Source organism: Erithacus rubecula (genome assembly GCF_903797595.1).
Source record: "Erithacus rubecula genome assembly, chromosome: 1".
NCBI lineage: Eukaryota > Metazoa > Chordata > Aves > Passeriformes > Muscicapidae > Erithacus > Erithacus rubecula.
Window position 1 is genome coordinate 14926279 of NC_136658.1, and position 27539 is coordinate 14953817.

The 27539-nt window shown below is 39.6% G+C and overlaps 1 protein-coding gene across 2 annotated transcripts; it reads right to left on the minus strand.

Moving 5' to 3' along the window:
- Positions 1 to 518: 518 nt before the first annotated feature.
- Positions 519 to 27002, minus strand: BACH1 (BTB domain and CNC homolog 1). 2 transcript variants are annotated; one of them, XM_079302699.1, is made up of 6 exons: positions 26827 to 27002; positions 15096 to 15393; positions 11934 to 13325; positions 9994 to 10200; positions 3498 to 3590; positions 519 to 3331 (listed from the first exon to the last, which is right to left on the minus strand). In XM_079302699.1, the coding sequence occupies exons 2-6, from the start codon at positions 15333 to 15335 to the stop codon at positions 3155 to 3157; spliced, it is 2109 nt and encodes a 702-aa protein (XP_079158825.1). In that variant the 5' UTR covers positions 15336 to 15393; positions 26827 to 27002; the 3' UTR covers positions 519 to 3154. The 2 variants fall into 2 exon arrangements, with proteins under 2 accessions (XP_079158825.1, XP_079158824.1); XM_079302698.1 differs by having other exon boundaries at positions 519 to 3590; positions 26827 to 27001.
- Positions 27003 to 27539: the final 537 nt, after the last annotated feature.

Sequence of the window (27539 nt, forward strand, 5' to 3'; positions counted from 1 at the left end):
TCTGGGGTGCTATTTTGATTAGTCTTATTTCTTTCCAAGTCTCTCCCACCCATCTCCTCCCCTTTCACAGTAAATATGAAATAGTAGATTGCAAAAAATTAGGAAACCTTGTTAAAGTATCATGCTGAATTCTTAGTAGACTATTATCATATATCAAGAAAGGCTTATATGTTATTTCTCAAGTTAACAAGATATACTCAACTTACTTGCAATGTTACTCTGACTCATTACTTACTTGTTAACAATTTTTAGGGTTTTTATTTCAAATTCTGCCTTTCTTGTCTCTGCCATTCATATGAAACAGCAGGTCTTCCACATGGCAAGGTTAATCTAAACTTATAGAGACTATTTTGGTACTGTTTTCAGAACTGTTTGAGCAGTACTACATAAATGAATAATGCACCAACGAAACTTTCACAGCAGAGGACTTACACAAAATAGAAAAGCCTTTGTAGAAAGGATAGTGGTTTTTATTGTAGACTTAGAAAATACTGAATTATGAAAAATACAAAATCAACTGTTGTAATTATCTGTTTATTTTACAATCTGTATGCCATCATACCCTTATGGCTTTAAGATAGTCTGACCAAAGTATTTTAAAACATGCTTTAACAAAGTATTTTACAATTTCAAAATCGAGTATTTCTTTACTGGAAGAAAAAAAACAAAAAAACAAAACCAAACTCCAAAAACATTTTCCTGAGAATTCTGTATCATAAAATTGTCATTCATTCATAACATTTGCAAGTTGATGATATAGGCTTATAGAAGTCAACATGCAACTTGTAGGTCTATGGTATTAAATAAATATTTAAAAAATTATTTAGATGCAGCTGGTCAGGCAAAAACCTACCCTCAAACTTCACCTGCAGCCAAGTGTGTCAGGGCTCTGGGCACTGGATAAGCTCCCAGGCAGCCATTCCCTACAAAGATGCTCTACCTCGTTAAAACAAGGATTTACTCCAGGGAATTCTATTTCCAACTATGTGCACTATTAGGACAATGCTTTAATGCCATTGTCCACGTCATTTCAGAATATCACCAGCTTTAAAAGTGAGAGTAGTAATCAACAGTAGAGGTTTGGGCTTTGAATTTTGTTTTGATTGTTTCTTGTTGGTTTGCTTTTTAAATAAAATGGAGACATAAGAGAAAAATGCTTCCCAGGTGGCAGCCTGGGAGGGAGACAGGATTAAATTAACCAGAAATCTACAGAAACTGGAGAAAAAGCCCAGAGATCTTCATAAAGTAATACATATACAGAATCATCATAACTCAATAATAGAAACTTAAAAGAATTTCAATTCAATTATCATGATGTCTGCCGTGTAGTACTTATTTCTGAATTTCAATTACTGCAAGTACTGTGATTTATACAAGCTATGATCCATATTTTTTCCCTTAAAAAGTAATGACATATGATGAAAATCCAAGGATTTACTAGAGATTTGAATCAACTTTCAGTCCCATAGGTGAGGTAGTGTAGTCATTTGTGTTATGTGCTGGTTATGAGAAGTCCTGTTGAAATCTGTCAATTTTAAAATTTCTGTTTTAAATAAGTGGCTTACTGTATTTATTAATGCTATTTTACCAATGGATGGTGGGGGAAGGAAAAAAAAATAAAAAGAGCCTTGCCAAGAACAAGTTTTGTCTCACTGCAAGGTAGAACTGAAAAGCAGTATTTACAAGAGCCTTTGCTTAGCTGCTGCCTACTGTACATGCACACAAAGACACAAAAAGCTAATACACATTCTGAGGTAGGAAATGAAGAATTCCACTGGCTTGTACAAGATTCTTCATGTTTTGTAAACCAGCAAACCCAAAGTTTTCTGTGGTGAGGTTCAATACTTAGTTCTGGTGTGAGAATGACATCAAAATAACAAAGCATCATTGGTATACAATATGCATCCACTGCTATGTAAAAATCTAGAAAATGAGGATTATTTTCAGTAGCTGAATTTCTCCTTCACAAAGTAATAAAGGAAATATCTCCAGCTCATTTCTTCAATAAACTTTTTATATATCTATGCTAATAGCACAAGCCATTGAAAATATACTACAGGTTTAGCCAGAAAGCATTCTGAAGACTGATTCTGAAATAGAACTTTACTGGTCCCAGTGATCAGAGAACAAATATTTGTAACTTACTTTAGGCAGTTAGGCACTGAAAGAAAAAAATGCGGCGCCTGAATACCTTAAAAAAAAAAAAAAAAAATCTGTCCTTAGACTTTCACAATACTTTGATTCCAACTTGCCACAAACAAGTGGCAAGCTTGAAGGTGCTAGGACAGGAAGTCACAATACAGCAGTGTGTTTTAATAAGCCTATGGGATTCAGATGCCAGAGGATCCAATGCACACTCATCCAAGAACTGCACCAGTTTCAGATGTCTGCCTTCCACAGCATGTTGTTGTTCCCCTCACTAAATTTAGAGAAGAGAGCAGTATGTGGCAGCACCTCTCCTGCTCCAGTTCTTTTAATTCTGTGCTACAGAGACAAGAGCACTTATTCAATAAAAGCCAACTACTAATCAATTTTCCTAGTAGTAGTAGTAGTCACCTACTACTTTAATTAAGTCTTCTCTGTAATAGAGAGGGGGCTATTCCAGAATCTCCTCATCCTGTCATGTCACTTAGCCCATCTACAAAATGATAATTTACAGAGCTATACATGCTTCTTAAGGTTTGTCTACCAGGAAAAAAAAAGAAGTCTTAGAAGCATTCTAGGTATAGAAGTCATTGTGCATTAACAGCTGTCAGGAGGCTTTCCTTAAAATGCAGAGTGGCATTAAGTACTGTGGCATAAATCAGAGTAGGCTGCTCTACACTTGAACAAAACTTCCTCATAAATAAGCACCTGTGCATGGAATTTGTACTTTCCAACAGCTTTCCTGAACCTTCCTTGGCATCACCACACAGAAAAAACTCCAAGGCTGACACATACAAATTACTTTCTGGAACTACACAGAGCAAACCCAAAGCTCGCCAAGTAATAATGGTGACCATGTAATTGCCAATATAGTTTCAAAAGATTCCACTTTTCTCTTTGCTCTCACTTAGTAAGTTACTTTCCAATAGTGCTCAATCCCACTTCTAGTTGCAATGCTGAGGCCAGCAGTGGGAAGGAGAGATTCACTCATCTGTAGTGCATTTGTCAGTCATCTGCTGGCAGAAGTCAGTGATGCCACTGCCCTTTCCAGAGGGCTCCAGGAGCGAGCTGTGCTCTGCTGCTGGGGCAGGAAGCGGGCGCGGTTCTGGTGCCTGATCGAGCGCGGCCTCGCACGCGCTCTGGACGCGCTGGTAGCAGCAACTCTGCTCAGCTGCAGCTGTGACACCTGAAAGGCCATTGGCTGATTCTACAGAGGCTGCTACCACGAGCTCACTATCAGATGGAGCTGTTTGTTCTCTTTTTGGGAACAAAAATGAGAGTGGACAATCTGAAGAAGAATATTTTGCAAGGATTTGTATTTGCTCTTGACTCAAGGCTGCTTCCTTACACACCTGCTGGCAAAGTCCAGTCAGATTCTGCTTTGTCTCACCCAGAGTTGATAAAATGTGGTTTCTTTCCTTCAGCAAATTCTCCTTCTCATTTTGCTGCAAAAAGAAAAACAATATTTTAGTCTACATTTTCATAAAAACTATGGTTTAAGCTCCTATCAAAGCTAAACCAGAACTTTAAATACCCTGGTCTGCTGAAACAGAAGTAAATTGGCACTAAGTAAGCAGCAACAAATCAAACACATATCAAAAGGTCAATCCTAACCTCTCTGGAAGCATCATCAGCTAAGCTATTTGATGTGGTTTTTCACATATACTGCTTTTTTCAAACTCATGCTGGCAGACAAAGAAGTAATTTGTAGTTATTGATTGAACAAATGAAACATTGTTGCACTTAATGTAAATATTTCTGAAACACTAGTTCTAGAAGGTAACACAAACCATTACCAATGATTCAACAAAACATTAAGCAGTCTTCACAGAAATCTGTATTTTAAAATTGAAATGCTGAAAATCAAGCATCACATTTTAATTATTGATGCTATTCCACTAGGTGAAAAATTAACTTCCATTCTCAAGAAGTGCCAAATCTGCTATAGGACAAACAATGGAGTTAAGTATAGTTCCTAAACTAGGTAGAAAATTCAGGAAAGAAAGAAAGATGTGCTGAATAACTGACAGCCTAGAGATAATGTAGCAGGATTGTCCAAACAAATAGCAACAAACAGGACAGCAACTCACCAATAAAGATCAAGTAGAAGAAAATAGCCTGTATAAAATTAAGGCTTTTTTTGTTTCAATGTTGTGAACTTTTCTGACAGAAGTGGCTAAAAATGAAAAGACACTGATAACCGAGATGTTTAATCATGGAAACAAACAACTTTTTGAATAAAGAAAAATGAGGAAATGGCAAAGAAGGACAGGGAACAAGCAAGACCATCATGAAGTTGAATGAAAAGGACAAAGAGCCCAAATCCAAACATGTTGCAACACATACACTTTAAATTCTGTAATTAAATAATTAAAAGAAAATACGGTTTTCAAGACACACAAGTTCTAAATAGTTTTCAAGTTTTAATCATAGGGACTATGTGTTGCAACTACTGTTATGTCAATTCACTCCTGGAAAGTTTTATTATTTTCACTCCTCCTGACATCCCCTTTTTGCAGAGAAACCTCATACTGCAACCTCTACAGCTTTTTTTGAAAGAACTGATTAAGTTTAGGCAGTATTTGGCAAGAGGAACAGTTGTTGCCTGCCCTTGTCTAAAATTAGTAGAAAGAGGACTTTGTGAATAAATTTCTACTTGTCAGCATACTGGGAGCAGCTGTTAATCATAAAATATGCCACCCTGGAAAGGACCCATCAGGGTCACCGAGTCCAACTCCTGGCCTGCATAGATACCTAAGGAGTCACACCCTGTGCCTGAGAACTTTGTCCAAATGTTTCTTGAACTCTGTCAGGCTTGGTGCTGTGATCACTGCCCTGGGGAGTCTGCTCCAGTGTCCAACCAGCCTCTGGGGGCAAGAGACTTTTCCTAATATCCAACCTAAACCTCCCATGACTCTGCTTTATGCTGTTTCCTCAAGACCTGCCACTGGTCACAAAGAAAAGAGATTGGCCCTTCCCCCTCCTGAGGATGTTGAATGTTGCATACAAGATATTATAAAAGAAAGGCTGTATAAAATCAGGCCTTGTTCTGCTGAATTACCAGCTAAGTTTTAAGTTCCTATAAGAAAGAATCAGAGGAATGAAAAAGTCAGTTAACACATTTTTTCTATACAAGAGTAGATGGTTAAGTTGCACCTATAATAAAATATCTGTTCCATGAGAATCCACAAAGAAAGAATGCAAACACCTGTATATAGAGTCTTAACATGTACACACTTTCTAACCAATGAACTGAGTGGCAAAAAAACTATTAGCCAATTGGAGTTAAACACAGATCTATGAAAACTGTATTAAAATGTGTTATGTGAATAAAGAAGTAGCTTTCTACATGAAGAAACTGAGTCCCATCTGCATTATTGCAACAGTTGAGGACCTCAGTGAAGCCTCCTCTCAGTCTTTACTCCAGGCTGAACAGACTAAATGCCCACAGTCACTCCTCATAAGACTTCCCCCCTCCAGACCTTTCCCCATCCTCATGGCCCTTCTTTGGATGCTCTCCAATGGCTTAATGACATTTTTTAAACCATGGTGCCCAAAACTGCACACAATGTTCAAGCTGAGGCTGCCCCAGCACAGGGGCACAATCCCCCCTCCTGCCTCCTGGCTGGCAGGACACTGCTGCCTTGTGCTCAGGTGGCCACGGGTCAGGAACACCAGGTCCCTTTGTGCAGCTGCTCTGCAGCCTCTCACTCCCCAGTCCATGCACAGTCAGGGCTGCCCCATCCCAGAGCAGAACTGGCACTTGTCCTTGTTAAACTTCACCCAGCTGGTGACTGCCCAAGTCTCCAACTTGTCCAGGTCTCTCTGCAGCTCCCTGAGGGAGTTGGCAGCTCCTCTCAGTTTAGTGCCAGTGGCAAACTTCCAGTGTTTTCCATTGTGCCCAGGTTCTTAATGAAGATGGTGAGGAGCGCATGGCTCAGGATGGAGCCCTGCAGAGCCCCACCAGGGACCAGTGCCAGCCTGATGCCACCCCAGTCACTGTCACCACTTGTTCCTGACCCATGAGCCAGCTGCTCTACCATATGATGGGTTTATCCAGCTGTGGGCTGGACATTTTGTTCAGAAGGATCCTGAGAGAGCCTGTCAAAAGTTTTGGTTAAATTCAAGAGGATTTAATCTACTGGCTTTCCTAGACAGCTGAGTGGGTTACCCTGTCATACAAGAAAATCAGGTTTGACAAGCAGGACCTTCCCCTCATGGAGCCTTGCTGCCAGTGTCAGATGCCTGCATTGTCCTCCAGGTGTTTAATACTTATCAGAATAATTTTTCCCATTCTGTTAGGCAGATCACCTAATAACTTTTGGGTATGTAGAAGCATTCAGCTGTGTATTATGGACTGATGAAATTATCTGGACCGCTATTTGAAACAAATTGAATATTCAGAAATAGTTATTCCAGCCCAAATTTCTCACCCCCCTCTGAAGCTGTTGACAGGTTAATACATTTAAATATTGTTTTATTTTATCAGCATTAAACTAATACTACAAAGTAATGTCAGTTAGATTTGAGGTCATAAACTGAGAGTTGAATCTTCTGCTAAAGACTGTACTTAGTTCACACATCTCATCCTGCTATAATATATATAAGATCTCAATTACATTGTTCTTGGAGCACTGACATCCTCCTCCTCAGCTACAGAATCCTCAGTGAAGAAGATGCCTTTCTACTCTGCTCTCCCTTGCAAGCACCCTCATTTAAAAAGTTTCAAAGTGAAAACCAAAGGATGAGTGAGGTTGGAGGGGACTACAGTGGGTCATCTGGTCCAACCTCCCTGCTCAGGCAGGGTCATCCCATTGTACAGAAGAAAGTACAAGGAATGTGAATATACACAGTCTCTGAAAGAGCTGTTTCTAACAAGTCTACAACTCCTTAAGTAGCCCTTGTGCATTCTCAAATACAAAACATTACTCACCAACAAGAACACTCAGATTCACCTGAAAGGTCAATAAGCAAAGGCTATATAGGGAGGCAAAAAATTACTTTATCAGTACAAAAGATCAAGAGATGCAATCAAAGGTAACTCTCCCAGATAACAGATTCAGCACTGAACAGTATTTTTCTTCAATGTAAGTAGAACTTAACCTAAGATTTCCAATTACGCAGAATCACTTGGTAGGGGAGGTACCTCATCAAGTCTGTAGTCTGACCTGCTGCTCAAAACAAAGTCAGAGATCAAGTAAGATCAGACTGCTCAGGGCTTTGCTCAGTCATGCCACAAAACCCTCAAGGACAGGGCATGCACAGCCTTTCAGGGTGAACTGCTCCACTGCCTGCCTGTCCCCACTGGAAGAAAAAGCTTCCTTACACTGAGATGAAATCCTCCCTTGTAATTTAAGACCATGTTTCTTGTCCTCTTGCTGTCAAGTACTCCCCTAGGAAGCTGAATATCTTCCACCACCAAAGGCTGCCCCACAGATATTAGATCTCCCCATCCCTCTTCCAGGTAGAAGCCCCATTTCTTCTGCCTCTCACCACAGAAGTGCTTCAGGCCTGGCCATCCCAGAAGCCCTCACCCAACCTTCCTCCTGTCTATCAATGTGCTTCTGGAACTGGGAGGGGTGAAAACCCAGCAAAAGTTTCAGTGTTACACATGCCAAGACATGTAACAACCACTGCCCTCCAACAACCGGCTGTGCTCCAGTTACACAGCCCAGGACACTGATGGCTTTTTCTTCAGTCTGGACGTGTTGCTGATCCATGCTCAGCCTGCAGCCTGCCCAGGCCCCAAGGTGCCTGTCAGCAAAGCTACTTGCCAGCTGTCAGTCTCCAGCCTCTAGCCAGGCAGGGGTCAGTCTGTTCCAAATATAGGACTTTTCCAAGAAACACAACACAAGCAACTTCTGAGAGAGAAAAAAACACTGAAGCAGCACCAAATAGAAACTAATACAAGAAAACATGCTGCACACTGGACAACATACTGGAAACCAGGATGAGGAAATCCACCAAGAAGTATTTCCTAACTGGTAGTACAGAGTATTTATCTACTTGTCAAGAGATGTCAAACTATAGCTACAACATTCTCTTTCCTCTCAAAGCCACATGACAGATGATACCATCATAAGATCAAAGTCCAAAAGGTCTGAGACACTAGTGACCCAGAGAACAGGAACAAGGCAGGAGTCATGATGCATGAAGCAACCTGGTTGTAGCACACGCAGTCCTTCTGAGACATCTCCTTTCCTCCACCCACCTGGAAATCATGCCTAGATAGATCTTAATGTTTCTGTATTTGTGTACAGCTCACAAAAATTTGATGATTTGTGGCTGTCAGGCAAGTTCAACAGTTCCAAACAGGGTCTTTTCAGGAATTTCTGAACAAACTTACCAGCACAGTTGAAAAAAAATACGCAACTGGAACATGTTTGTGCCTAGAGAATGAATCATATAACTCATACCTGACCTCACAGTTCTCAAGACTCAACACTCATTATCTAGGTCTTGCACAGTGTTACCTGTCAAACAGCAGACATTCAGTCTGTTCCAGTGCAGGTCCACAGAAAGAAGGATATTATGTTATAATTATTAGTCTGAAACAACCACATGTCTAATCTTGCAGACCAACCTTTAATTCCCTGCCCAAGTATTGCAAAATATTGACAGAGTTACATAACAAATGACAACATGATGACAAAATCAGGCAAAAAGTTCTGAAATGTCAGAAATGCAACTTCTCTCTTCAGAAAGGATATTATTAATACAATCACCTGATTACCCTCCCTCACAGAGCACCTTATTCATTGAGCACAACCTGCCCTGTCAGCTCACTAGAGCTCTATGGCACTCACACCCTCCAAAGCCTATCTCCTCCATGCAGAAGTAGGAGTAGATGCAGTGAAAAATGATGATCATGGGAAAATAAGTTTCCAGTCCTTGACATTTGGCTCTGATTTTATTTTCCTTTTCTCTTTGACGTCAAAAGAGATGTAACATGACTGCTGTGTTCCAGCTGATGCAGCTACCAAATTCAGGTACACCAAGCCTAAAAAGCTCCATGAACAAGAGTAGTCATAAACAATGGAACTGTTTTGTGCACATGGTATGCCTGACTATGAAACTGAGATGAGAGAGTCAAACAAAGACTTGTTTTTCTGAAAAGCCACTCAATTATCTTCTTGCTATTGCTATTTTTTGCATAATCCTAACCTCAGATTACCAACACTTCTCTTAAATTACATATTTTTCTTTTTATTGCCTTCTTAAGGAGGAGAAAATATATTAACAGATGGCTGCAGAGAAATCTGGAAGCATCGATTCCTCAGCTACAAACTTGATGCAACTGCTAAAAAAGCAAGCAACTTCCCAAGTTGTTCTGTATCTTCCTCCTTTCTGCAGGGGTCTCATTTTTAACATTCAAGGCTCAGGAAGCAGTTTGCCAGCCCATGTTGACATGTTCCAAGAAAAGCACTTACACAACTAACAATTGCATAACTGCAAACTTGACCATGAGCAATACCATGAGCTGAAGAACAAAATCTCAAAGCAAGAAAGGGGAAGAGGCAAAAAACCAGCGTAGGATAACAGTCTGGGAATCATTCTGTACAATTAACTTCTAAGCTTATGGGTCTCAGAAACATAATTCACCAAAAATCATGCTGTGATGCATGTTTTACTTGGACAGAAACAAGTGCACAGAAGGAAAGATGTGTGTACTTTAGAGCAAGCTCAGAAAAACTTAGAACCACTATCAAGAAGTTATACAATACTGATAAAGTTTTTTAAGCTGCAGTGGAAAAAGTAGTAAACCACCTCACCCTCAAGCTACTGCCAGATAGCCAGTCAAGATGTTTAGAGAAAGACATGACAACAGTAATGAACATTTATACATACCAGTTTTTCAATTTCAGATTCAAGATTTTGTATGCAGTCAAGTTTTCTCTTGCGACATCGCTGCGCTGCAATTCTGTTTTTACTTCGTCTTCGGATATCATGAATACAGTCCAATTGTTCAGGAGTTAATTTATGCATTTTCAGAAATGACTGGAAGTCATTTCTGGAAAGTGAGATAATCCTTTGTGCATTAAAGGGCAGTTTTACCTAGAATGTAAGATACGGTTGTAAATCCAAGGTGGAAAGATTACACAAATACCAACAAGTCAAGTTTCCATTTTAAGCATTCTTTACTACACAACCCATCTTTCTTCCTGCATCTCAGAGACAAGAGCAAACTAACATAACCATCAGATGATGGGATAATATCCAGGGAATTAAACTACAGGATGTTCAAGCACAGGTGCAAGAGAATATTTGCACATTTACACTAGATTCTTACAAGCATATTCAGACTAGAATGAAAGCTACTTGTTTGTGCATCAAATATGCAGGTGATACACTCTAAGAAGAGGAGTCACAGTTTGATGAGGTACAAAACAGGTGTCAAGACTCACTAATACAGTCTTAAGTTTTCCCAAAGCTGCTATTAAGATTGCATCCTGCATACATTTTATACCTATGCTTTTTTTTCTGCAGGAAAAGTTCATCTGAAACAGGCATTTCCTTAAAATACAGAAGTTACAATCTGTTATTTCTTGATGCTGGAGAAGAGAGAGGACCAGGTTCTTGCTACTGTTGTATACCTGAGCTACAAAAGCATTTGAGATCACAAAATGTTGATTAATACTGAAAAACATATTTACTTTTACAAAATAATCACCATTTTTTTTGAGTATCCAACTAAAGACACTTTATTTTAATCTTTACATTTGAGTATAGTAAGTATGTTACCTTGCTGTGGTCAAAGATCTGAATATAGTTTAAAAAGAACACAGAAATCTTTTCTCTGATTTGCTACTACTGGTGACAAACAGGCAAAAAATAATAAAAATCCCAGCAATCCTCAGCAATGATGCCATCTTCTCCATCACAAAGGTGAGGAATGCATTTAACAAATTCTGGCCTTTTGTCTGGCATTCCAGCTTTTTTGTATTGATGGCATGTTTCACTTATGTTCAGTCTCAGTAAGGCCCTGTGTCTTGAAAAGATAAAACCTCTAGTGCTTTGAGAACAACTAAATTTTTGTAATATTGAATGATACATCATGCAGAGTTGCACTGCAATTCTATGATTTCAAGAATAGAGGTGGAAATTGTTCCAGGTATATCTTTTATGATTGCACTACTCTTGTATAGTATCTGCCTAAATCACTACTAAAGCAAACAAAGAAATAAAGTGCCAGATAATTACTACAGTTGGAGAAACAAAAATAAACCTTAGTGTTGGAGAAGGTGATATTATTAAACAGTCTTAAATACACACCCACTGAAGCCAGCTTAAAAACCTAATTTTCACTTCACAATAAATCAAAAGCATAATTTCTCTCACACCTTCACCTCACAGCTCAGAATAAAACCAAGAAAACTGGTGAGTTTGTATTATACAAAGGTTCCAAGAGGTTTAGTTTTCCTAAATCTAACTGAAGCAGATTAAAAAAAAACAAAACTAAGAACAAACCTTCATGCCTTGATTTAAGACTCACAACCTTTTCTGACAGCTGTTCCAGAAAAAAAATCTTAAAGATCTAATATGCAAGAATCTAACACTTCAGTATCTGGCCAAAAATACTTTCATACTTTAATTCAGTCGTCCTGAATTAACAGAGACCTTCCAGACAAACCCCTGAATGGTTATTTAAAGTTTCAGTTCCTTGCTTTTTAAAACAAGCAGCCACAGAAAAAAAACCCAAAACAACAAAACACAGGAGACTCAGAACTGGATGTTTGAATATGGCTTTAAGAGACTGGGAAGCAAAGGATACATCAGGATGTTCTTACCTCACATTCTTGTTCTCTTGCTGAACAGGATTCACTGTCTCCCTCAGTGTCAGTCTCTGAATCCTCTCCCAGACTTATCACATAGTTGTAGGGACACTGTTCTTGCTGTGGTCCCTGAGCATAATCTCCACTGTTCATTTCAGAGGTGTTGGAGCATCCTTCAGCACTAAGGTTGCTTATAAAGGGGCAGTTGACAGAATTCAGGGTTGTAAAAGTTCGCTGAGGGCACGGTTCAGGGCTTTCACTGATCCTGATCCCCAGCCACGGACACTCTGACTTCTTCCCCGAATACACCGGCTCCAAGTACTCTTTAGAAACTGCAGGAGGCAGATGTACTTGACAGGCATCTGTGCTGTGAATATCACTCCAGAACCCCTGTGCCAGCTGTTCTGCTATCTCTCTCTCCACACTGCTTCGATCTCCAGCTGAGGTGATGTTAGTGGCTTCCCTAACGCACAAATCCACCTTTGAAGATGGGTTACCTTGACTTTCAATTTTGTCATTTCCAGCTTCAGTACTTGACACAGTCTTTTCTGCTAAAACTGTGTTGTTTTGCATACTACTGAAATTCAAGTTACCATATTGCTCACAACTATGTAAAACTGACACAGAATTGAGTCCATGAGGTGCAGCAGAGTTTTGGGGGAAAGCAGCAAGATCCATTTTCTCCACAGGACATGACACATTCTGAGTAATAGAATCTTTCTTTGACTCTTCTTTTTTCTGAATGCCTTCTTCCCCTTCTTCCATTTCTACCTGAGTCTCTTCACAGTTTGAGATCAGCTGCATAGGCACACACTCCTGAGCTTTTTGTATGCCATCGTTATCAGATGTTTCCTTCTCGAGAGAAGTTGAAAATGGTGGTACCTGAACATCTTTAACACTGGAATTGGACTCCGAAGAATGTACTTTGTCATTTCCAAAAGCCTTCTGGAATTTTCTATACTTTGGGCATTGGGAAGATAAGTTGGAAGCACTACCCCTTTCTAAATGTGCAGGATCACAGTTTTGACTGGCATTATCTTGGAAAGCAGGTGATGATTTAGTATTTTCTTCATCTTTACAGGGCTTTGAGTCAGGAATTTGACTATACTCCTTTTCTAGAAGTGCTTCTACTTCACAATTTATTTCTAGGTCTCCATCATCTGCATTCCCAGTTTTGGGGTTTGCTTTCTGACAATGCTGTGTGCAACATTTCTTCCTAGGACATTCCTGCTGATCCAATTTAAAGTCCAAAAATCTGAATTTGAGAAACTGAAAGCAGGACTCTTCAATGTTGCGTACACCCAAAAATTCTGCGCATTTGCAAACTTCAGACACATTGTCTTTATTTAAAACGAGTTTTGCAGTATATGCAAACTGAAGCAAAGGACTAAATCCTTTAAGTGTTACCTATTACAAAAACAGAAAAAAACCCAGTAGTATGGTCAAGTTTGATTTAAGCAGAGAAATACATTAATTCACCTGTCCTGCCAGCAAGACAGAGTACAAGACAAATGCAGCAGACTTATTCTATTGTGAAAATCCTGGTCAAATTAATTCTGAAACAATTCTCCTGATAGTCTGAATTTTATCATGCACATTTTGTGACTATTTTCTTCACTGTGATCAGTCTCTTAATAAAATGTTCTGGCAGTGCAGTACTAGAAGTGAAAAATACTGCTGTACACTGAAAACCAGTAACTAGATTCCAGCCTCACAAAGATATTTCAAAGCAAGTTGTATATTAATTACTCTAGAATATGCTGCTAGTATTTAGCTGTAGATTTTGAAGTGCAATTACTGTTAATCGCTTAGTCTTATGCACCATTGATGTAAAAAAATTGAAAAAATGGAGTTTGACCACATATGATTATTTACTACTACAGCCACCTACTCCTTTCTTCCTCCCACAGATTTAAAGAAATGCACTTAACAACTGCACACCAAACAGAATTCTCATTTTAAAGCTCCTTTCGAGCAAGTTATTTTACTCATTTATGTCTTCACAAGAGTTGCCTATCGGAGAATCCAGAGATAAACAAAAACTGCATCATTAGAAACTGCACAAGATCTTTGACACACGAAAAAATGTCTAAGGAATCACACAGAAAGCCACAAACAAATCCCACAAACACATTACCAACTACATGACACTTCCTTTAGCCTTTTCTCTGAAAATGAAGAATAAAGCAGTATGTCCACTATTAGTACTTAAACTCAAGTCCACACTCTACTCCCTGTCTTTACTGAAATGAACAGTATTTTATGCTAAATAAAGCACAATATCAATGCATTAATTACATGGAATCCTTCTGACAGCAAAATAATGAATTATTCATGTAATTCAATTTAAGAACCAGTTGAGCGTTTGTTTATTTTGTTTTTTAGTAGTTGTCTGGTATGTTCCTTTTAAAGAAGACAACACATGAAAAGAAGATTATGAGATCTGCACAGAGAACAGTTTTTAAAAACTGTCTGTAAACCCTTACAATCTACCTAAAGAATCCTTAAAATAGCATTTGAAATATGCTCTGGAGATTACACCATCAGATTAATTCATCCTTTATAATGTGGGGAAGTAGAATGGGAAAGAGTTTATCCATAAGCTGTCAAGATGTCTTCAGACTTAGTGCAGTTAACAAAACATTAAAGTGGCTTTGCCAAGAAGTAGCATTCATAAATGAAACTGAAAGAAAAACATACAATGGTATTTTAAAACTGTACCTTCTTTCTATTTAAGTGAGAAACACTGCAAAAACTGCAAGGATCAAGAGGGGATAAACACTCTACTCCTTTCACTTTCTCTTATACATTTCTAGCTAGCTATGCTCAAACAAAAACAAACCCTAAAAAGACTCTTGTGTGACTGACCTAGAAAAGGCAACTCTTGCAGCAGTCATTTATTTAATTTTTATTTGGGATAAAAGTCAAAGAATAAAAACACTGGCAAAAAACCAACAAACCCTACACCAAGATGACAGTACTTAGCCTTTACAAGATATATATCTGAAGTACTTAAATTCCAAAAATATTTTTGGTATCCCAGATTGCAGGTTGGTGTCTTTCAGCTCTTAAATCCCCTACTGTAACCTGTCAGTTAAACCCCAGCCTACCATAAGAGAATTGAACAAAGCATACTAGAAGCACTGGCAGGTAACTGCAGAAGGGAGTGACACTCACCTCTTCCGGTAAAGTGATGATAAGATCAGCGTCCACCTGGCCCACAATTCTTGAAAGGAAGTAACTGCTGCAAGCTGCAAGCACAGCTTTGTGCGCCCGAAATCGCTGATCTTCCACTAAAATTGTAACATCACAAAGGATATCTCGCTTTCGCTGGTCATCCAGGCTGAGGAGCACATTGGTACTGTGCACTGAGGATTCATAGGCAAACACCACACTGTTGTTCTCACTTAGAGACATTCTGTATCACAGGTGGTAGTGTGAGGCTCAGTGGAAAGCATGCTTCTGTGCTTCACACCTGGGGAGCAAAGAAACAAGTTGGACCCCTGAAAGTCATGTCCAACAGGAACCCATTGGTACTGGAACATGAGCATGTTAAACATGCACTCCCTGGCCCAACTCTTCTTCAAATTGGTACTTTAAATAAATACATGCTTACGACCATTTAAAGTACCCAAACTGTGATATGCATATCTTAACACTGCTTTTGTAGTCTCATAGACCAGAAAATGGACTTCAGCAAAAGAACAGTTCTTTCCTCGTCAAGGGAGTCAGGGACATAATTTCTAGGTGTTACAGTAAATTTATCTAGGCTTTCACACTTAGTAATTGGTATATTCTAATTTCAACACTATAAAAATGTAGAGAAATAAAACAGATGCATTATACTAAAATTCACCAAAATACTATGTGAGCTACTTCTGTTTACTGATTCATCTAGTGCAGACTAAAATATATGTGTTCTGTCTTCTTTCAAAAGTATTTTGTCTGCTAAACCAGACATTGGTAAAATACCGATTTTCTGTCCAGTAGGTTGGTGTTTTGTTTTTAAATTTGAATTCTCTACCTGCCTTAATGCAAACTTTTTCCTCCTTTTCTGTTCATGATAATTTGATTTGTCATACTTGTTACAAGTTGGCTTTCCCAATGGATCATTATGATTCAGATCACCTGGCAATGGAATACTGTCTTTCTGACAAAATTCTCACGTAACAGTATTCACTGGCTAATAAACAATAGTTAAAAGGTATACAGTATTTAAAACCTTCAAATATATAACTCACAAGAATTCTGAAGATTCCTAAATTTGCAGAAAAACAGAAGGGCTAGGGAAAAGGCAACTCTCCTAGAGTATGTGAAGATTGAAAGTATTTCCAAGCCTGATCTTTACACTGTATTTCACTTTCAATTGAGCTCTTCTTCCAATTAAAAGAAAGAAAAACGATTATTAAGAAGTGCCCTTGCTCAATCAAGAAACCACTTAAGTCAGATTTGGAACTATCCTGCAAAGAAAACATGGTATGACTAGGACACGTTATACCTTAATAAACCAAGCATTCAGATTACACTTGACCCCAGAGTTCCTGTAACTGAGCACAGCTGTAGAGACTCACTTCAGCTGACATGGGACTACCTCATCATTCTATTGCTCAACAGAGGTTGTTACCATCTGCCAGCTCCCAACAATAATAAAACTGTAGCCAGTGCACATCCTCAGGTTTCAGATGTGGGGAAACTTTCACAACATGGGGAGAGCAGAGGACATGACCATATTTCAACACACTGTGGAAAAAAAAAATCAACCATGCTGCCAGCTGTGCTCCTGGTTACTCACTGTTCAAGCTATTTGCATGGCACAAAGGCATTTTGAGTGAACTTCTGAACAGAAAGAGGGAAGGAAAAGATCCCCATTTCCAGTGGCAATAGCAGCACAGTACTAGTCTGGACCCCAGTAAAGCACACAGCACATCAGCATTACCTGCCCTTCCCACACCCTTATGGAACACTGTATGCTTAACTTCAAACAAAGTGTACAAGTGTATGATGAAAACAAAAGCTTTGAGGGAAAAAGCCCAGAAGTTCCACAAACATGAGTTTTCTCCTCTAAGAAGTGGTAAAGTGCTATATACCATGCACTGTTAATCCTAAAGGGCATACTTCTGGAAGAAAACAATTTAAATGTTTGCATATTCCTAATAACAAGACTACAGATTCATTAACTTAGGAGATATTTAATTTCCATTCAATTTTCATGGGAACAAAATAATTCCTCAAGGAACTGCTATTCATTAAATTCTATTTTTTTAAGAGCTTTTGAGAAGCAACTAGTGCAATATAAACTATATACTTCTAACTGGATTGCTTCACACATAGCCTAACTCATCATATTGCTCATATCTTACAGCACACAGAGTTTAATAAAGCATAACTCTGCATTTGTTACAAGGTAGAAAAAACCCAAAACACCAAAAAGGAACAGAGGACAAATGGAAAAACTGAAGACTAAATCCACAGTGTCAGAGAGCACAGGACATATTCTGGGCAAACACTCTGGCAAAACTCATGAGGGAGACTATAGTTAAAGCAAGCCTTAAAATGCTCTTTTTTTTTTTTAGTATCTTCTTGGAAGAAAAAACCTTCAGACAACACACATATCATACATGCTGGTTTTGGGTTTTTCCTGATAAAATAGTCAATTCCAATATCCAGTTCAGTTCATTACACTTCCATAGCACAGAAGGCTAAAAGGAACACTAGCTTATTTCTATTTTTATAGATACAGACAAATGAATGCAAAGAAGAGCTAACCCTCCTTCTCACTTACCTCTGTGAGGCACACACCATCCTTTCAAAACAGCTTGTGGACTACTTGGAGCACTGAGAGCTTCCAATGTTTCAGCTGCCAAAAAAAATAAAATAGCTTTCAACACTGAAACACTACCTTCTGTTTCTCGAGAAGTGAATGAAATACATAGTTTGAGCATAACTCTATTTAACACTTTACTCTGACAGAATGTTATACATCCTAATTGTGAGTTCATCAACCAAGTTATGTTTCCTCTATATTTGAACAGGATGACAAGTTTTTTGATGTATCTATAATATAAAATGCAGCATTTAATAAGTATTTTACTTTACTTTATTTTACTAAAGTATTCTATTTTAAGACAGCCTTCAAAAAAAACCCCACAAAACCAAAGAAGCACCCCTACACTACACTCAAACACTAAGTTAATCTCAGCCTTTGTTAAATTTAGGTACTGTCAAACACAAAAAAAAAATTCCAGAGGTAAAGCACCAGAAAACTGAAAATGCTGGTGAAAACAAAAGCATTGAATGGGAAAGAGAAAAAGCAACCAACAGTAAAAAGCTGTTACACTTAAGAACTAACAGAGGTTAAACTTGTCAATCTCTGAATTTTGTTTTCCAGTTGAGTAATAAGGTCACAGTATCTGTCACGACAGCCAACCAGATTTTCCCCAGCAGTGTGAGTACAAAACAACTTCTCTGTAACTAGATCTGTTGTACACACATCCACAACAAGAACACTTACTGTCACAGCAAAGAAAAAAAAGTACATCTCTTCTGTAAACTGTTTCTCTTCTACCAGAATTGTTCTTCTAGAGCACTCAATTCTTAAAATTAGTTTTATTTATGAATGGATGGACAGAGAGGGGAAAAGGTATGAAGCAGAGAAAACAATTCAATTAAACTTACAAGTTTGTGCTGCAAGTGTCATAAGAATAGGACTTCTAAGCTTTTCTGTCCACTTTATATCATTTAATTTTCTACAAGTACTATTAATCAGGCTCTTCTTTTCACTCTCAATATTATTAACATCAGCAACCAGGCATTAAAAAGGAAAACTGACACTACAAACAACAATAACAAATCATATGCTTGGATAGCAGCCTAAAACTTCTATAATGCTATTTGTATTTTAAAAGTAACCTTCAAGTAAGGAAGACTAAAAGCAAGCACAGAGAACTTGGAAAAGTATTCCACAAGCAGATGATTGTGTGTCGAAATCACATAAAGGAGGTGCCAACAACCATGTGACTGAATGCAGAAGACACTAAGAAATAAAACCATGCAAGAGTATTATTTACGATATTTGTAACAGACACTGCCATAAAAATATGGAGAGCCCAAAAATATCTTCCAAAACTTAAACAATTTTTATAATATAGGTTGGAAGGATTAAAGAAGTAACATCATGAAAGCTCACTTACTCAAATCCTCAGTTCATGGAGGAAAATTAGTAATGTGAGCATTCCTAAAATTCCTCTCATCTGAAACCCTGCACACCTAATAACCTCTCACTGTTGGAACTGAAAATTTTAAAAACCCCATGAACATAAGCATACACACTTGCTAATATAAAACCTACATAAGCACTTGAAGCACAAACAATCAAGTTCTGCTTTGAGAACACAACCAAGTTTTCATTCTTTATCAGTGATCATGAGATAATGTTTCACATAAGAACAGGAATATTTCCTCCTAAGTACCAGCTATAAAACTTCATTCTGCTTTATCACAGAGAAGTAACTCCATTTTTTTCCCCTCCCTACTAGTATACAATTTTGAAAACTATGCCCAACAGTTACCTGCAAAATTACCATATCTTCAGTAAACTTAAGACATCTTTACATCCAAATGATTATATATATGTATCTATATTTATTTCCAAAGAACATATAAATACTTATCTTAATGAAAATCGGTACTGCTACCACATTTCAAAAAGGAATACACTTTTGTTTAAGTACACAGTATAGAGACCAAAGCAAGATGCTAATCAGGACTCATTGTAAAATACATCTCATCCACAGCTCATTTTTCCTCATATATTCAAAGTCATTAATTATATAATTACAGGAAGGTAATAGTGAGGTACAGTGAGTGTAAGGGTACTTTAAAATTAGCTGTAGGTTAGCTCATCTGATTGCTTACAACTGGTAACAATTACTGCTCTTTACTAGCTGACTGGAGAATAAAGGTAGATATAAAATCCTTTACTTCCTCCCACCACAATCTTTGGTTAAAGAGTCACTTGGTGCAGATCCTCAGGTAAACCATAAAGTCTCTCCATTGATAATTTAAGGGAAAAAAAAAAAAAAAGGTATTCCAAAGATGAGAATCATGATTGCTGAAACCAGGTAAAGCTATAAGGAACTGCTGTTGCTAAATTACAGAAGAAAATAGTAGTAAAACAGATAACACTGTTGAGGAATGTACCCAATGCAGGCAGTGTTAGAGTAGGAACAGAGTACCAGAGTGGAACTCATGTGATATATTTCTCATCCACACAAACACCCCACACAAGGCAGACAAACTTTCAGCAAACTTTTAGACAAAGCTCAGCACCACCACCACATTGCACCACATGCAATCAACATCCTGTGGACAAATGAGTGTCCTGGAAGAGTTGAAGGAAGTTAAAAGTCATCAAGTTGTCACTGAAGCTGACAAATGCATACACACATTTGTGTACATGTTTACCAAAATGCTTTCTAAACATTCTGAGTCTGAATGTTTCAAGTGTCATTAAAAATACTAAATCACATCACAGAAACCCATGGAAATCAATGACAGCCATACCTTTACTATTTTGAAGACTTAAGACTCAGAAAAACAGCTGATTACATTTTACAATCTTCACTCTTCATGCTAAATCCAAGGAGTTTGAAAATGAAATTCCAGTATCTAATGGTCACCAAGATACAATGCAAACACCAAATGCAGAGGCAGCATCCATCCCCACATAAAGTTTGCCTTCCAAATCCTTTTATCCCCCTCAAAACTACAGGTTTTTCAAATTCAAGAAAAGCAGACTGAAGAGCAGAGTAGACTGGAGAAGGTTTTGATGCTCTCCCTTTCCTCCTGGACAGCTGAGGACCCTGCACTCCAGTCAGTCTTGCAGAGCAGCTACTCCTATCCAGCAGGACCTCACTGTGCCCCTGTGACAAGGAATTTCCTTATCATCAGCTGAACATGGAAGAAGAGAGGACTCATCCAAAGGCCCCCAACTCAATCTAGGATCCAAACCTCACAATTGTCTCAAAGACTCACTGCCAAATAAAACACAGTAATCTAGCTTGCTACCATCAATTGTAACACACCTAAGAGCAACCGGGGCAATAAACTAGCTGATACAGACCTGTGGTCCTTCTGTTCTAAGCTCCACTAAGCCATAGTCCCAGCAGGAGCCAAGCAAAAACACTTGAGCTACAAGAATCACAACCTATGAGCTCAGTGCTTTTTTTTTAAAGAGCAAAACCCTCTTATTTTCCATTGGTGAATAAACCAAATTCAGATAATCTTATAAAGAAGAGCTAAACTTTTATTCTTAGACTGAGATATCAATTATGCAGCCCTACCATCCAAATCAACTCAGCCTACATGTGCTTGGCTTTTTTCTGATCTGCACCTACCATATAATTCCCAGACATGACCCAGCTAAAGACTACCCAAATTACTAAAAATGTAATCAAAACCGTGTTCCTTAGTCTAAGTGAGCAAGTATCTATCAATACCACACTGGATATCAATCCTCTCTAGCAACCACAGTAAGTGTCACTTGTATGCAGGTGAAATTCTGAAATTAGAGAGCAGAGAAAGAAAGCTCCCCTTGGTAGCTGCAGAACTCAGGCTGCCACTGCTCTCTAAGCTGCTTGAATGTGGGCACCCAGATGTAAATTCAGTTTACACCAAAATGATAAACTAGCAAGATTAATTTACCACTTAGTAAACAACAAGGGTCTGTTCAGTTAGCACCATGCTTCTAACATATCTGTATTCTTGGAACACTTTAAATTTCTCAACAGTTGGAAAAAATATAATTATAGACCCTCAAAAACATAGCCTGGAGAAAACAAACCCTTGGTGATACTCTTATGTGAATCTATTGAGTAAGTTCTAGCAGTTTAGTAATTCCATCAGGTCTCTTAGGGTGGACATTTACATTTCCTTTAGCTTATAAAAAAATTGCCATCCACAAATGTGAAGTCCAAAGTGACAACTATCACTTACTACTGCTAAAACAAGACAGTTTAGATAAGACACAACTCATTGAAAACATACTGCAAAGGGTTTTTTCTACAGTTTTATTTCTCTGTCTTTGCCCCCAGCTATCTCTCCTTTTAAGGAAATAGTTATATTACAGATGAATGCCTGCAGTGGTTAATAGCTGCTGATTCACATTATGCTGACAAAGAATGAACAAGCATTTTAGTGTGCATGCTCATTGCTTCATCTTCAAACAGACTGCAAAAGAAGAAAGTGATAAAAAAAGCAAAAAGCAAGCTTTGCTGCCCAAGAACAATGCTTTCTCCTTTAAGAAAAAAGTACATTTAATCTTCAATTATTAACAGAGTCACAATTCTAAATTGTCTTCTTTATTAGTCCAACACCTAGATTATATTCTTGACAGTTTAATTACATAAATGAGATTTTTTAAAATTACTAGTTTGTATTTTTGTAGCATAATTTTAAACACTGCATTTGGACTCTTGTCAAGTCACAAGCGAGTATTAAAAAGAATCACGGGAAGTCTGGCAAGTCTTAAGTCTGTGCTAAGAGTCTTAATTTGTTTTCCAGGTTTTAAGACTGAATACATACTTTTTCTCAATATTTGCAAGCTATATGAGAAGTTGGGACATGTGAAGGAGAGCATGGGGGATCCTGAGAACATTAGTAGTCACAGGCCTCTAGAAGGCACGATTTTAAAAGGAAAAAAAGAGATTGATACCATGTAATCAAATGTAGACTCTCCAAAGAACACAAGTTTAAAAAGTTTCCCTCTGAGGATAACACAAAGTCAGTATCAAAGCCAAACAAACTCCAAACTACTCGGCAGTTTCCCATTATTTTAACGACACTAATTGTTTAATTTTTGGATCAGGAATAAAGATAATGTTGTAGGATTTCTTTTGTTTCACTACTAAAAAATTAAATAAGTCTGAAGGGATTTCAGAGACTCCTCTGAAAAATCCCATCACTTACAGACCTTCAGTTGTGCTGGCATTCAAAGAGAATTACTTGGGAAAGATAATGATGCACAGACTCTCTAAAGAACTTTTAAAAAAACCCCCAAACACCTATCAACAACAAAAATAACAAACACAACACCCCAAAAATAAAAGCAAAACCTGGTTTTATTTTTTTCTCAAATAAGAACTAGGTTAGATAATAAAATATTCACTTCAGATAAGTAAAGCAGGCACAACTAAAAATCTACTGCCAACTCCTGCCTTTACTTAAAGGACAAACACATTTGTATTTAGAACTACATATTCTACTCGTTGCTACAGTTAAACAAACCATATGAATAACTTTGTCTGAATGACTACCACAATCCATTCACAAGTATATATGTCAAAATATTTATAATGAATGCTAAATTAACCATTTAATATACTTTAGCTTACAAGGATACAAGAAACAACCTGAAAGAACTGTGAAACAGCTATATTGCCAAGTCAAAGAAAATACTGGTTGGAAATTACATTTAGAATCTCATTTCTGGTATTATCTGTTTAACTTTGATTTCCTTCCACAACTGTTCTTCACAGTATGTGAAACTGAAAGAAATCAGCAAATACTTTTGGACATAAATCAGAAAGAACCTCAGAAACATTTCTACGAAAACAGAACAACACAGGTTTATCAGAACTAACAATACTGATATAAAATTAAAATAAAATACATATATATATATGCACTAGACCAGACTTCAGATAGTAGAACTAATAAAGGTCTCCACCAAATCACATCAAACTGTCTCAGTCTTCCCATCCTGAAACTGCAGACTATTTCCTATCTGACATATAATGCCAAAAGACATGATCTTACAAGCTGACTTGTAAATAACCATTTTTGGGATGGCTCCACATAAAATACTGATCTCCAGCTCTGGGAACCCCAACATCAGAAGGACATGGATCCTCTGGAATGAGTCCAGAGAAGAACACAAAGATGGTCTGAGGGCTGGAGCCCCTCTGCTCTGGAGACAGGCTGGGAGAGCGGGGGCTGCTCAGCCTGGAAAGAGAAGGCTCCAGGGAGACCCTAGAGCCCCTGCCAGTGCCTAAAGAGGCTTCTGCAGAAGCTGGAGAGGGACTTTGGACAAGGGGGAGTGGCTTCCCACTGACAGAAGGCAGGCTTAGCTACTAGAAAAATTCTTCCCTGTGAGGGTGGTCAGGCCCTGGCACAGGTTGCCCAGAGAAGCTGTGGCTGTCCCATGCCTGGAAATGTTCATGGACAGGCTTGGATCAACCTCATCTAATGGAAAGCATCCCTGCTTATGGCAGGGGGCTGGAAATGGATGATCTTTAAGGTCCCAACACAAATCACTGCAGGACTCTCTGATTTGATGACCTTAAAGTAGCGTGAACAGAGTGAGCAAGAGCCATATATTTACTTATCAAAGTATTTGTCAGTAGGCCAAGACTGGAATCCAAACACCTATAAACATTATATTGACAGTTCAAATAAAGTAATTCACAAAGTATCTCAACACATTTTTTAAGATTAATTGAATATTCTTCAAGACACAGGCTCTCATTTAAAGACACTGAGTTACTGATACCCTAGGCTGCACCTCTCCCACTCTGCGATGTATGTTTAATGATTAAACTCAATTTATTTGTATTTCACCAATGATTCTAAAGTCAATTTACCCTTCACAGCACACTTTCCCCTTTTTAAAGCTTCAGTAGTTGATCAGTCAGTTGAGCCTTACTCTGACCTTCTAACTCACATTTATACCAAATACTACATTTTCCCTTCATACTTAACAAGAACAAAACTTTCATCTACCCTTAAAATACTACATACTGCTGGAAACAATGACTTGTGATGCAGCCTATGATTTATTACAGCAAAGTAAGCCTTTCCATCCCTTTCAGTCCCCTCTCCAGACTGCTTACCTCTGAATTAGAGGTGGGGGCAGGGAAAGCTGCAGGGGGATCCTCACACATTATCCCCACTGTGGTCACACTAGACTGACTCTACACAACTTAATGATTGGTTCAGCAGTTAATTTTGGCTCACTTAATGTTATGTTCCTATCCACACTTGCAACAATTAACACACTACCTCTGGTTTTACTAAGGACTACATACAAACAGGACTAATGTTATGAATACCACAAGTTTTCTTCCTACTCCCCAAAACCTTCCCCATGAAACTTGCAGTGATTGAATTCTACAGGACAATTAAAATGCCAGCATTCAGACACAAATGTGAACCCTCTGAATGATCTACCACTCTTCTTGGCCCCCACATCAGCACATCCAGTGCAGAGAGAAAGAGGACTGTGGTTAAAAGAAAACCCATGGAGTGCTCATAGAAACACTCTGATTATCAAACTTGGGAGGTAGGGTTGACATGACAAAGATTTGTTGAGCTGTTTCCCTGAACCATAGGGCAGAGTTATTTGGGACTTAGAGAACTCAAGTGCAAAGACTTTTCACAAGAGTGCCCACCTGATCTAAATAATCAGGTAAAGAGTATGGGTTTTAATACCAGACCATTTGTATCATAACAAATTTATCAGCGCTCAAAATATCCTTTACATGAGAATTTCAGAGCCTATTAAAAGCCATTAAACATTTAACACATTAAGATCTTCCACATTTTTACATATAAACTCAAAGATAAAGCTGATGGAAGCTAAAGCTGTACTTCAGCATTTTGATTAAAATCAGGAGTGTGCTAGTGATGCAAACTTTTCAAACATCCTACTTACCATGCTTTTATTCACTTTACAAGATGAACCCAGACAACAACAGTACGTTCTTTTTGAGAGTAAGTTGGAAAACACTCTAGAAGTTGTCAACATTGTCAAATACTAGTACTAGCTTTTTTTTTGTTTCAGATTTATTAAGCCAGATCAAAGGCAGCCCTTCTGAAAAACACGGTGGGTATTCAGTTTTCAGTGACAACTGTTTCTCTCTGCAAATCTGCCTATTTTGGGCCTCACTGTTTGCTAAGGTACACACAAGCTGACTCACTTGAGTTAGGGCATCCAAGTGTAATTATGCCATTTAAGTCACCTTTACAGTTAAACTCATATTACAAATCTTATTTCGTGGTCTACCTTAGATGCTTGAATTCAGACTCAGGTTGACAGGAATATAGTTTTTCCTTTTCTTGCTGTGTGGTGTAATATTTGAGATTAAAGAACTGACCCTACAGACTAGAGCATTGAGTGCCACATCACCTTAATTTACAGTGCTTCTGGATTGCAATTATTCCATTACTGCAGCCAGATGTTTTGCACACGAACTGCCTTCCTCAAGTGCCTCAAATTAATGTGCCTGTCAAAATTTACTACACAGTTATCTTTACTGCTAGAACACTTTCTCCCTCCGTTTTTTAGTTCAATAAAGATTTGGAAGTCCGAGTTGTAGATGATTTTGGGATTACTGTCAGGCTAAAACTGTTCTTTTGCGATTACTACATTTCCAACAAGCCCCAAAACACGCCAAGGATCTCACCGCACAGAACAGGACGGACAGGAATTGTATTTCGTTGTTTACAGTCTAAAACAAGACTTTCCCCAGCTCCCCCCAAAGTGCAACACACACCGGCGAAGCGGAGCTCTTGCAGCGGGGCCGAGCCGGCCCCGGCGCACAGCGCGGCGAGGGGAGTCCCGCCGGTGTCAGCGGGCACAGGGCACGCGTGCGAGCCGGGGCGCGGCACCGAGCGCGGGCGCTCCGGGGCAGCCGCGCGGGGCCACCACCCGCACCCAGGCACTGCCGACGGACAGCGGCCGCCGCCGCCGCCGCCCCGGCGCCCCCGCGGCCGGGACCCCCGACCCTGCACGCGTCACGGAGGCGGAAAGGCCGCATCGCTGACACCGCCCCGCGAACGCGCCGCGACCCCCGCCTCACCGCCGCCAACCCCGCACCGCGCACACTCCCGCCAGCAGCCGGCTCGGCTGTACCTCAGTGCCCGCCGCCGCGGGCCGGAGAGGAGAGCAGGGCAGGGCAGGGCAGCCCCGCCGCCGCCGCCGCCTCACGCCGTCCCTTCTCGCCCCGCGCGCGCCGCCCGGGCCCGGCCGCTCCCGGCTCCGGCTGCGGCCCGACTGCGGCGCGCGCCCGTCAGGTGACTGCCCGCAGCGCCGCCCGCGCGCCCCCCACACCCCCCCGCGCGCGCACGCCCCGCGCACGCCCCGCGCGCCATTGGACGCGGCGCTCGCTGCCGACGCGCGGCCGCCCACACCACCGCGCGCTGCGCATGCGCGGCCCCGCCGGCGCACGGGGCGGCTGCAGAGCGCCGGGTCCCGGCGCCCCTGGGCCCCTTCCCTTCCCTTCCCTTCCCTTCCCTTCCCTTCCCTTCCCTTCCCTTCCCTTCCCTTCCCTTCCCTTCCCTTCCCTTCCCTTCCCTTCCCTTCCCTTCCCTTCCCTTCCCTTCCCTTCCCTTCCCTTCCCTTCCCTTCCCTTCCCTTCCCTTCCCTTCCCTTCCCTTCCCTTCCCTTCCCTTCCCTTCCCTTCCCTTCCCTTCCCTTCCCTTCCCTTCCCTTCCCTTCCCTTCCCTTCCCTTCCCTTCCCCTGTTGGCAGCAAACGATGCACTGCCAAGAGTGCTAATGGGAATTTCATTGTTAAGATATTTTAACCCGGTTTAACAATTTAGTGTGCCTTTGAATCATTGGTTTC